This window comes from Archocentrus centrarchus, chromosome 7, assembly GCF_007364275.1.
Source record: "Archocentrus centrarchus isolate MPI-CPG fArcCen1 chromosome 7, fArcCen1, whole genome shotgun sequence".
Taxonomy (NCBI): domain Eukaryota; kingdom Metazoa; phylum Chordata; class Actinopteri; order Cichliformes; family Cichlidae; genus Archocentrus; species Archocentrus centrarchus.
In genome coordinates, this window is record NC_044352.1 from 29,188,549 (window position 1) to 29,201,766 (window position 13,218).

Genomic DNA, 13,218 nt, shown 5'->3' on the forward strand with positions numbered 1-13,218 from the left:
ATGGTGCAGAAATCTCTCAACGGCGGGGTTTACCCAACTCAAGCCGGAGAGAAGCAGCACAAAGTCGGATTTGTGGGTTTGGACCCGGGGGCTCCAGAATCCAACAGGGATGGGGCGCTGCTCATTGCGGGTTCGGATAGCACCAAGCGGAACAGCATCCTCTCCAGACGGAGGTCCAGCATCTCCGCAGGAAGACCAAGACCGGCGAAGAAAAAGGCCAGCTATCGGAAACTACAAAATTTCCTCTATAATGCGCTGGAAAGACCGCGGGGATGGGCGTTCATCTACCACGCATATGTGTAAGTGCAGTTTGGGCTTCAACCAAGCATGTTCTGCCACCGTGTCCCTTTCAGCTGGGAACACATCACAGTTACTATGTCATGAATTAGGGAAGATGCTATGGAGTTTTTCAGGTTGGCTATCTCGTTCTGCTTTAATAATCATGACCATATGGTGCAATAAAGAGTTAAATGCTGTCCTGCTGCCAAACTGCTAGAGCCTAATTATGCGAGAGGAATCACTTTACCTGCATAACTCCTGCTGGAACTCTTAATATTGGCTTTTGCAACTCATGCTTACGTCACACTGTCATTTTGACAGATTTTAATGTCTTCGTGATGCTTACAGTCAGCATTTAACGTGTGCCCACATTTACACACCATTGTTTTTCACTGAATGGAGTTATCATACGTTGCGGCAGCTTTCAGCACTGTGGTCTGTGGAGAGCTCCGGGCCCAGTATTTACTAATTAACGCTGCAGTCAGCACAGTGATGAGGACTCTGCTAACATACATGTGTGAGCACGTTATAAGAGAGTGTTCTGTGTTTTACAGCCAACAACCAGACAGTCTGTTGACTTCTTGCAGCTGGAAAAAGGTGCTTTGCTTTAGCTTCCTTTGTGTGTCAGGTTAGTGAGGTTTGGGCTGAACATAAACCGCTACCCAACGAGTTAATGTCAGACCCCAGAGATGCCATCATCGATGTGGTCTCATGATCTGTAATCTGTGGCGAGTGATCAGTGCAGAAGCAAGAAAGCACAAAGGATGACAATGTTTTTGTGTAAAGGATTGCCTGATTCTTTCATACTGAAGTGGTGCTGCAGCAATTTTTATCTGCCAGCCTGGAGGATGAAACACTGAAAAATAGTCATAATCTATTGATTAGACTCCAAGATATCCAGACTCTGATATTACATTTCTCATAATGGAACCAAAATAATTTATTTAGATCCATGTCATGATGCAGCCCTCCTGTTTAAGACAGCAGTCATTAGGTTTTTTTTTTTTTTTACAAGCTGCTCCCATCACTAGTAAGATGAAGTGAAAAATGTGTGGAGCCACTCCTTTGTATTATGTGCAACATACTAATAAGATTTACAGTATGTTCCCTTCACAAATACATTCTTCAAATGAAAAGGTGTATTGATTTATGTGTCCAGTCATGCCTGAAATCTTCAAATTTAGTGATACTGCTTGCTTTATAGTTAGGAGATGAAGTAGCCATAGCATTCAGGAATTCACTGTGCACAGCATATTGAGTCTCCTGAGACAGCTGGATGCCCAGAAGTAAGCCTGTGCTCTAATGTGAAACCACACGCATTCACACAGAGCCTTCTGGGTGCTTTTGAAATATTAACTGAATACTATAGTAGCTGACTGAAACTCAGTCTCCACCATTTGTTATGTTTTTTTGGGAGCGCTTCATTAACCAGTACAACTCTTAGGAAGCAGTGCTAGCTGTGTGGCAGAATCTAGTGCATGCAGACATGATGTGTTTTTGCAGCCAAGCAATGCCAGACAGCCTAGTTAGAAAAAGGTCAGTAAACGTGTGCTGTCTAAAATCAGACTCCTCTGCAAAGTTGTGAAGTCCTGAGGAACTCTGCCCTAACACATAGAAATTGAATTGGAGGAAGGTGCTAGAACATGTGACCGTGATCACAGACCTGTCCCTGACACAAATACACTTCCAAATGTGCACACCGTTCTAATCCACCCAGCCATAAGCAGCATAAAGTCACCACGCTTCTGCCCTTTATTCCATTTGTCTGTTCTATGCATTATTCATAGTCACCACACTTCATTTAATCTGCCAACTCTTCCACGTAGCTGATTTATAAAACTATCATATGCTGACATCAGTCAGATCTTTCTACGCCTGGCTCGTTCTGTTGCTTATCTCTTCTCCAGTGGAAAAAAAATAGCATTTGATATAAAGTGACACAGTTGCCTTGAAATAAGGAAGCAGTATTGCAAAGAATGCTAGCAGCTATTTTTTTGATGGGGTTTCTCTGGAAATGTTAGGTGTTATGTTCTGTGGCCTCAGTTGTAATGTGTGTAAATGATCAATATGTGGAACATGAGTACGGTGTATCCAGAGTACTCTTGAGCTTGCTGCTTTGGTTCCTCTCTCTCTCTCTCTCTTGCTTTCTGCCTTAATTTGTCTGGTTGTTTGAGACCAAGACCAGCCTTTCTCCTTCACTTCAGGTCCAGCATTAGTTTAAAGGAATCACACACAGTGATCCACAGTCATGGATATTCCTTTGGTGCTAAATCTTTGCCATTGTATAAAATACAGCTTGGTTCTTTTCTTTGTTGGCACAAATTCTGTTACAAAAGGTATTTTTAATAGTCTTAATGCCAGTGAGACATTAACATATAGCCAATTCTCTGCATCCTACAATCATTTCTAACAGGCCAGGGCACATTCCTGATCAGATACAGATCTCAGCTTTCTGTTATCTTCAGCCATTTGGCTTGTGCAGTAGCTTGATTATCGTGTGTCCTATTGCAGAAAGCACCAGCTGTGTGAGATACTTGAAAAGCCTCTGCAGCTATAAGATGACAAAATGTGTCAGTTCTGCACCAAAGTGGAACTGAGCAATATTACTGATTGCGAAAACAGAGGAGGTCAAACAAAAGGATTTGAAGGCCGATCAGTCAGTGAAAGCAAACCAAATATTCTGTTTGGTGATTGAGAGAGATGAATTGAGGACATGGTGTGGTTATACATTCTTTTGCTGAGCTGGCCAGCTGAAGACAAACTGAGGAAGAAATAAGACAAGGGCAGCAGCAGACAGATGCTGGTTGGCAAGCTGCTGAGATGTGATTGAGTGGTCTGTTTTAAAAGAAGAGGGGTCTGCTGTGATGAAGTGGAAGACTGAGTCCTGGTTGGGCTAAGTGTGCCCTACTGCTGTTCTATTCTGAACAACACTCAAAATGCAGGCTCACTCAGTCAAACACATTCAGAGGATTTTCCGCTGCAGCCTTACTTATTCACGACCAGTTAGCAAAGGGTGTATATTTTGATTGGGGAGTGGTGGCAAATATACGCTGCTGCTATATCCAACCATGCAGGTTAAATGATGGGAAGAAACAAAACATACGTAAACAAGATCCAGAAATGCTTTTGCCTTCTCTGGAATGAGGCGAGATGGAAAATTGTCCCATGGTCTGACAAAACTTACTTTTGGAAATCATGGAGACTGTGTCCTCTGGTTTAAAAAGTACGAGGACCTTCCTGTTTTGTTTATTATCAGTGCACAAATGCTATTACCCATGATGAACAGAGTTGTAGAATTGCACAGATGCCTTGCACAACTGCCACCATGACAGTCCACAAACTGCTGATGCCGCACTGACCCACCGGTCCAACTCTAACTTCAACTTCCCATCACCTGTGAATAAGATCCCAAGATGCTTGAACTCCCTTAGCGGAGGCAGCGTCTCTTTACCAACCCGGAGGGAACAGTCCACCGTTTTCTGACAGAGATCCATATCCTCAGCCTTGGAGGTGCTGACTCTCATCCAAGCCCATATTCTGCAAGTATTTAAAGCACATAGCTGTGTAGTAAAAGAGTCTGGGTGCCAAACTGGCCTACCTGCGGTCCAGAGCCATCACCCTTTGTAAACATTTGGTGCATTATAAACTATATAAAAATGACAAAAAAGAAAGACCCAAACATTCAATTTCATTTTCAAAACTACAGCAGTTCATAAAAGGTTATAGGCTGCTGAAAAAAGAAGTGATGTAGCACAGCAGTGTATATGCCCCAGTCCTAACATTTTTATATCTGTTGTCGATACTATTATTAATAAAACAGTAGTGTTAAAGATTGTCAAGCAGGTTGAGATGTCCCACTTCTTTGTCATATGGCTTGCTGAATTACCAAATAGTATATGGTTTCTAACATTGACAAATTTCAGATAAATACTGCTTCGACACCGAGGGTAGTTTTGAGTCAGCATGTGGACTCCTCTCTGTTTATGTTTCAGCATATGTCATCATTCTGCTGGTGTCACTTTGGCCACAGCGGCTGCTGTTCAACAAAAACTACATTGACTAAATTTGTTGTGATGACAGTTATGACAGGGCCACATCACACCATAAAGCAGCTTTTCTTGAAAGACACAGAAACTGAGTATTGTAGCAGTTTTTCTATATGCAAGAATTCTTTTTAAGCAGCTATAACTTGTGTTTATACATTGACATTGATACTTACATATGAATAGAGTGAGTGAAGAACTGAGATGGGACTTCACTGCTTTAAATCACTTAATTCAGCTCAGTTCAATCTCAATCCTTCACCTCATCTTGGCTCATGTTTCCAGGCTTCAGAAACTGCAGCTCATGACTGAAGACTTTGGCCAATCATAGGTCTTTTCAGACCAGATCAGATGAGAAGTATAAAGCAGCATACAAATTTTTGACATTAAAATTCCATATAAGAAGGGATATGTGCTGGTGTTGTGTTTGTTGAGGTGGGTTCAAACCCAGCATGAAGGGAAAACTCAGCACTGAGCTATTTTGAGCAGGTAGAAGCCCGTGTTTGCCTCTTGAGGGAACAGGAGCGAAGAACTCAATTCTTCGCTCAATCTATTTTCAAATTTCCTTTTTTTTCTCTTCCTTTTTTAGGTTTTGGCTCCTGCAACTTTAACGTGACTGCCCTATAAATATCACACCAAATGAGGTTTTTGGCATTTGATCGACTTGAAAAATTGAAAAGTTGCTTAGACCCTTTTAATCTAATTGCCTTTAACTCTTTTTAGTTGGACTTTATATCACATAATTTGCTGATATAGTTGACAGGTCCCTCTAACACTACTAGGAACATTAGAATGGAGGCTCTGTGTTGTTTTATTTATTGAATAATTGGCAGAATTCTTTTTCCACATAAAGTATAAAAAAGTAAAAAATTTTTTTCCCCTGAAGACATTAAGTTTCATCAAGTAATGGCTGCTGCAAATGCTAAATGCACAGAAAGCTACGTCTGTGGCTCATAATTAAAACAATGACAGCAGAGAGCTGCACCCAGGGTCACTCGTGTGTTTATTTTTGCAATGTGAATGCCCCAGAAAGTCATCGTCACCCTCAAACATCCCCTGACGAACCCAGAGTGTTCACTGCAGTGCTGGCACATGTTCTTCAGAGGCCCTACTTGCTTAGTGAAAAATCCTTACCACCTTATTTGCTCTCCACGACTTCGTCGCAGTCTAAATTTAGTGTGATGAGTATGTCTGGGTAGGAAATGTGCTGAGAGGGACAAATCAATTTTTCTTTATCTGCAGCTCAGGAGGAAATGCAGGCTTTTCTGCTTCCAACAACAGCCCCCTCAACTCGATTGATCAACAGTCACGTTCCAACTGATGTCGTCTGGCCCTCACTGGCAACAAGTGGATGTGTGTGTGTTTGTGTGCATGTGTGGTGTGTGTGTTGCTTCCTGTGGCTGTTTGTCAACTGCAAGAGGGAATGTGATTTTCACTCTGTGGCTTTTTACTGGGGGCTGAGGTGCCAGAGATGAAATGCTGTAAAAATAGCGCTCCATGTCTATGAGCTTTGACGCATACAGTATCAGGGAGTTATCTGTAGGTGAAGCACTGAGCGTTGTTGATTAAGTTGATCCTTCTGCTGGCAGTTTTTACTAAATATACATTCAGTAAGTTCTTTTTTTGTAATTTAGCTGTCAGAAAACACAACAACAAAACTGAAAACACATCACTTTGTGGCAACTATTGCAGTGTTTATAAGCTATAGTTGCCTTAGGAATGTTTTACTGCCACCACGGGGGAGTTCTAAATACTGCCTTATTTTTCCTTTCCAATGACACTCTGAAATGTGATAATTTTTTCAAAGCGTATTAGGACACTGAGCATGAATGTCCATCCATCCTCTGCCACTTATCCTTTACAGGGTTGTTGGGGGTAGGGGGTGGGAGGTGGAGCCTATCCCAGCTGTCACAGGGCAAGGGACAGGGTACACCCTGTACAGGTTGCCAGCCTGTTGCTAGGGCTAACACTGAGAGAAAGACAACCATTCACACCTATGGGCAATTTAGAATCACCAATTAACCTAACCCCACTAACTGCAAGTCTTTGGACTGCGGGAGGAAACCGAAGTACCTGGAGAAACCCCACACAAACAGGGGGAGAACATGCAAACTCCACACAGAAAAGCCCGGGCCAAGGTGGATTCAAACCCAGACCTTCTAGCTGTGAGGAAACAGTGCTAACCACCACGCCAGTGTGCCACCAGCATGAATGTCCTTTTAAATAAAAATTCTCTATGATCTCCTTCTTGATGTTTTAAAAGTTAATTTAAAATTCCCCCATGGATATTGCTGAGAGAATAGATGATATAAAAAGTGGACAAAAGGATATGTTGGTTTCTGAAGTCTCATTTTAAAGCCTTGAGATTTCCTGTCTTGGTTTCCAATAAGCAGATGCGACAAGGACGGGAGGATCTCACGTGTGTGACCCAACATAAGTGACTGAGCCCATAAAGTCAGCAGGAAGGCCACAACAGCTGTCAACAACTGGAGGCCTTCAGATAGACAGCAGGTTTAAGGCACACCTGCACTGCCTTTATTTTTCCAACCCAGCAGTTATTTCTGTTTTAAAATGACAACTGCTGAGAATAATCTGTAGAAACAGGATCTGACATCAACTTTGAAAAATGAGGAATGTTCCCACCTTGACTGCAATGTGAAATTTTATGTTCTCAGAAATGTTGTTCTGTTTGTATGTCAGTCACAAAGCCATGAAGAGATGTTTTTATATATATATATATATATATATATATATATATATATATATATATATATATATAGGCTAGACCCCCCATGCTAACCAAGCCTACCTTGGAATATGAGCGAGAGGTACATGATTCAAGCCATACCGGCTCGGACGTCGCCCGGATTAACAAGGTCCGGGTCAGATGTTGAGGAACCAGGGCATTCTGACGATAAGTGGGCTACTGGAACTAGAAGGTTACGGCATAGGTGGACATGAGATGAGAACCGGGAACTGTTGGAATGCTACTATACATGTACTCCCAGCGAGAGGGGTTACATGAAGAGGATGTGAGACCTATGGATTCTTCGAAACCCAACATCCACACTGACAACGAAACAACTTGTGGCTCAGTGTTCCAACATACGAAGGAAGCAGCTGCTATCGCAGCTAGAGATTGATGAGGTACAACACAAATGCTACGGCAAGGGGGAGCCAGGACAACAGGTCAGGGGGGAGATTTCATCATCCCCACACTCCGAGATTGGGTACCAAGCCCCAATAATAACAAGGCCACAAAGGATCATGTGCTTAGTGAGTACCTCAGGCAGCAGAAACCTGAGAAAGAAGTTGACGAAGAACAGGAACCATCATGGAAGGACAGGCCTCTGCACGGCATGTACCACTGGCAGATAGAATAAGTGGCTGACATAGAGAAATCCTACCAATGGCTGGACAAGGCTGGACTGACAGACAGCACAGAGGCACTAATCATTGCAGCACAAGAGCAAGCTCTAAGTACAAGATCAATAGAGGCTGGGGTGTACCACGCCTGACAGGACCCCAGGTGCAGGCTGTGCAGAGATGCTCCTGAGACAATACAGCACATAACAGCAGGGTGCAAGATGCTAGCAGGCAGGGCATACATGGAATGCCATAACCAAGTGGCCGGCATAGTATACAGGAACATCTGTGCCGAGTATGACCTGGAAGTCCCGAGGTCAAAATGGGACACGCCCCCAAGGGTGGTTGAGAACAACAGAGCTAAGATCCTGTGGGACTTCCAGATACAGACAGACAAACTTGTGATGGCTAACCAGCCGGACATCGTAGTGGTGGACAAACAAAGGAAGAAAGTCGTGGTGATAGACGTTGCAATACCAAGTGACGGGAACATCAAGAAGAAGGAACACAAGAAGCTCGACAAATTCCAAGGGCTCAGAGAGCAGCTGGAAAGGATGTAGAAGATGAAGGTATCAGTGGTCCCCGTGGTAATCGGAACACTCGGGGCAGTGACCCCCAAACTGGGAGAGCGGCTCCAGCAGATCCCTGGAACGACATCCAAGATCTCTGTCCAGAAGAGCGCAATACTGGGAACAGCTAAGATACTGCACAGGACCCTCAAGCTCCCAAGCCCCTGGTAGAGGACCCGAGCTTGGAGGGCAAAATAGACCGCCTGTAGGGGTGAGCTGGGATTTTTTTAATATATATATATAATGTGTGTTAAGATGTTAACCTTCTTCTTTAACACAATTCCACTTTTTGTGACAAAAATCAAAAATGGATCATATTTGAATTCTCTAAACGATACCTATAAATCTGAATTTGTCTCTCACTCGGACTTGTAGCTATGAGTTGTGTGTATCCAAGTACTGTAGAATGAATTCAACTCAATTAATTTTTATTTCTATAGCACCAAATCACAACAAACAATCGCCTCAAGGCATTTTTTACTGTAAGGTAAAGACACTACAAATATTACACAAAAAACCCAACAGTCAAAATGACCCCCTAGGAGCAAGCTACTGGTGTCAGTGGGAAGGAAAAACTTCCTTTTAACAGGAAGAAACCTCCGGCAGAACCAGGCTCATGGAGGGGCAGTCATCTGCCATGACCGGTTGGGGGGTGAGGGGAGAGAGACAGGACAAAAGACATGCTGTGGAAGAGAGCCAGAGATTAATAAGAATTAATGATTAAATGCAAAGTGGAGTATAAACAAAGAAAATAAGGTGAATGAAAAGAAACCGTGCATTATGGGAACCACCCAGCAGCCTAGGGCTACAGCAGCATAACTAAGGGATGGTTCAGGGTCACCTGATCCAGCCCTAACTATAAGCATGATCAAAAAGCAAAGTTTTAAGCCTAATCTTAAAAATAGAGAGGATGTCTGTCTCCCGAATCCAAGCTAGGAGCTGGTTCCACAGAAGAGGGGCCTGAAAGCTGAAGGCTCTGCCTCCCATTCACATTTTAAGTATCCTAGGAACCACAAGTGAGCCAGCAGTCTGAGAGCGAAGTGCTCTATTTGGGTTGATGGTACTATGAGGTCTTTAAGATAAGATGGTGCCTGATTATTCAAGACCTTGTATGTGAGAAGAAGGATTTTAAATTCTATTCTGGATTTAACAGGGAGCCAATGAAGAAAGGCTCTTACGAAGCTGTACTGTGCTGATAGTAAAGTGATAAAAGAGTATCTGCAGGAGCTAATTGTTTGACTGCATTAGAAGGCAAGTCCTGTTCCCTTCCTTGATCAGCAAGAGTCCTCATTAGTAAGTACTGATGAGCAGGACAAGGTCAAGTCAGCAAATCTGCATAAACAGATCCCCAGTTACAAGTGCAGTCATCTATGCAGCCTTTTTCTCTATAGAATTTAATTTTGGCGACTATATTTTAGGTTAAAATAGTCAGTGATCTGACTGTAAACTGTAAGCTCAGAGCAGCATCTGAAACATGGTTAAAACAGGGAGCTAATGATTGTGCTTTTGCTTAGGTAAAAGTGCAGATTCATAGTTTTTTTTTCTCAAACTTTAGGACAGTGACTTTGGTAAAATATTTTTAAAGAAATAGTTCATTTTGCTACTAACATCTATGATGTTATTAAATAAGACTGCAGGAAAAATTAATTAACATAAATTTATGGATTAATGCAGATTTTTGTCTGTGTGTGATTTAACCCATGAGCAGTGTTGGTCTTCGGTTGGTGAAATTATAAATCAAAACAACAAGTTATGGAAATGTCCAGATGTTAAGTGTGTGTGGCTACACTGCAGTGAAAAAGGCAGGGTAGTTCAAGAGCACCCTTTTAAACAAAAAGACTGCAAAAAAGATTTAACATGAAAAACGTATACAACACTGCCTGAGTGCCCTCCGTCTAGTGGGCTGGTTTCATCCAGCTGATGCTTCAGTTCACTAGAAGGTTTATAGGTTTCACTATGGCATTTGGAGCCCTAAGAAAATAGGTTTCATCCCATATTACATTGATATGGGATGAAAGCAAAATTCACAAGTGAAGAAATATTAAACTCAACCTCACACATGTTCCACATGTTGACACAGAAGCCGCCGGCTCATCTTGCATAAAATGTTGACATGAAATTGTACAGCACTTTATTTAAAAAATATAAATATCTATCAACAGCTGCTGAGCGCTGCTGTAATGCATTGTTCAGTGAATTAGCGTTTCAGACAGCACCTGAATGTGATGAGATATCTGCAAATACTAAGATGTCTTTTTCTAGTGTTATCTCCAACGTGTGGTTTTTTACATGCATCCGGTTACTCTCAAACAGCATTGAGGTATGATGAGTCATAATCTTGCAGCAAGCATGAAATGTTTAATCTCATCTTGGTCACTTTACAAAGTCTGCCCAAAAACATGAAAGAAATATCAGCGTTTACATTTTAGGGCATAATGCTGGATGAGTGTTCACTACTCAAATAACCAGTTTAATAAAGTAGTTATGCTACATGTTCATTTTAGTAAAAAATGATAGACTTTTCAAATTAAAATGCAACATATGGAAAGAGTGGGAGTTTCATATTAAAGTACAATGGCTCTGTGCTGTACTGTCATCATCCACAAGATGATAAGAGATGATGAATTATTCATAAGGCAGCACGGTGAATAGCACTGTTGCCCCACAGCAAGAAGGTCCTTGGTTTGAATCCACCTTAGCCGGGGCCTTTCTGTGTGAAGCTTGCATGTCCCCCCATGTGTCTGTGTGGGTTTTCTCCAGGTACTCCGGTTTCCTCCCATGGTCCAAAGACATGCAATTAGTGGGGTTAAGTTAACTGGTGATTCTAAATTGCCCATAGGTGTGAATGTGAGTGCGAATGGTTGTCTGTCTCTCAGTGTTAGCCCTGTGACAGGTTGGTGACCTGTCTGGGGTGTACCCTGCCTCTCACCCTATGACAGCCGGGATAGACTCCAGCCCCCCCGAAAAGGATGGGTGGAAGAAAATGGATGGATGAATGAATTATTCATAGGAATATTAAATGGCAACCTCAGTCACATCTTCTGTCAGACACAACCTGGATAAAGATTGCCAAATACCATCTACAGCTACACAATACCCATCTGTCTTAGTGTCTGTATGTGAAGACAGGTAACAGTTTGCTTGCAAATGCAAACATATAAACATAAGGAAAAAAATTAAGCTATGCATGATTTCAAAAATATATGACTCTACATGACCTTATTGAACTACTTTCACATTTGAGCTGAATAAGCAGTGCATAGGTGACTTTATCACTAGTACAGATGGGATTTTTAAAAATCATGTAATTCCTCATTTGAATAAATATTGTCTAAATATCTTCACTTTTACGCCAGACTGCTTCTCCACCCAACACTTTTTTAGTGTCTGCTGTGTACCACTACATAAATGGGTTATATTTCAAATAAAAAAACAACCTTGCATACATATTTTCTGTGGTATAGAAAAAATTGTAGTTATGCTGGGGCTCATTCCAGCTGTCATAGGGCAATAGGCAGGGTACAGTCTGTGCAGGTCGCCAACCTGTTGCAGGGCTAACACAGAAAGACAAACAACCATTCCTTTTCACACCTATGGGCAATTTAGAATCACCAACTAACCCGACCCCACTAACTGCATGTCTTTGGACTGTGGGAGGAAACTGGAGTAACTGGAGAAAACCCACACAAACAGGTTCAGACCCATTTGGAGTCGAACCCAAACCTTCTAGCTTTGCGCCAACGGTGCTAACTGCCACACCACCGTGCTGCCACCATGCTGTAGCTCATAAATAAAAAATATAAATGAATAACTTAAAAGGCAATGAAAAGTTTAGCAAAATTTGACACCTACTTAAATAAAAACAAAAAAAACTGGAGATTTCACTGGGCCACTGAACAGACCAGAACAGCAGTGAACCTTTGTGTTAACCGAAGGACAAAAACCTTAAAGAACTGCCTTCAATCAGACAATACAGCCCTTCAAAGTACTAGCCGTCCCAGTAACACATATCTGGGATATTGAACACCTTCTGACTACGTAAGTAATCACAAGCCAGGCAAAAACAGGCCTTCTTTTCTTTGAAGTGTCGCTGCCACTCAAAGTACAATCTGTACTTTGGGACAGAAACATTGCAAAAGGCAGGTAGTGACAATTTCTGAATGGTACATAGTTATATTTCACAATAATGCAAAATAAAACATGGAGAATACTTTTTAACATGAAATTCTTAGTCACAATTCTTAGTCATTCAATTTTTATGCTTGATTGAGCAAATATGACAAGTTGAAACATCAGTATTTAGTCTAATCCAAATGGAACAAAATTCAGGAGTGTCCAGATGGTATTTTCATAATAACTGAAAGAATAATTTACAGGACGGCTTTAATTTTTTTTCATAATTTTACTAGCCAGTACTAGACATTTTTTGATGGATGTGTCCCAAATTACACATCATGATTCTTTTTTAATGGTCAGAAAGGCCAATGAGAATTTCAGGCTTTTATCTTAAATAGTTTTTGTGATGTTGTTGTTGTTCTGCAGATTTCAATGCGGAAAATTAGGCCTGAAAGTGGGTCAGCAGACCATTTTTCAAAAAATATATCTTGAAAATTATTTGATATATGAGGCTAAAACTTCCAGACTTTGGACCATAACATTTTTATGCAAATCAGACATGATGAGGATGGAGTGAAGCTGAAAAAAGACTTTATAGTCAGGATAGACAGAAAAACCAGTAGATAAAAAGAAAAATCTCACATTACTGATGTACTTAAATTTTAGGGAGTGGCAGACTTAGGGCCTCATAAGCCCTAAAATAAAATTTGCCCTTCTACATTTTTAAAGTTGTACAAAGATATTTGTTTATATAAATAATGGATGAAATGACTATGTGTAATGGAAAGGTGAAACCTGTAGTGATAAACCTGACAAGCGTTATCACTCTACTCAGTTTTGGGCCT

At 41.5% G+C, this 13,218-nt stretch overlaps 1 protein-coding gene across 1 annotated transcript in view; it reads left to right on the forward strand.

Annotated features, from left to right (window-relative positions):
• LOC115783776 (potassium voltage-gated channel subfamily KQT member 2) overlaps nucleotides 1–13,218 on the forward strand; it is a 37,279-nt gene continuing 24,061 nt past the window's right edge. The window contains 1 exon segment of the mRNA XM_075074389.1: nucleotides 1–299. Coding sequence (XP_074930490.1) covers nucleotides 1–299 — 299 coding nt within the window.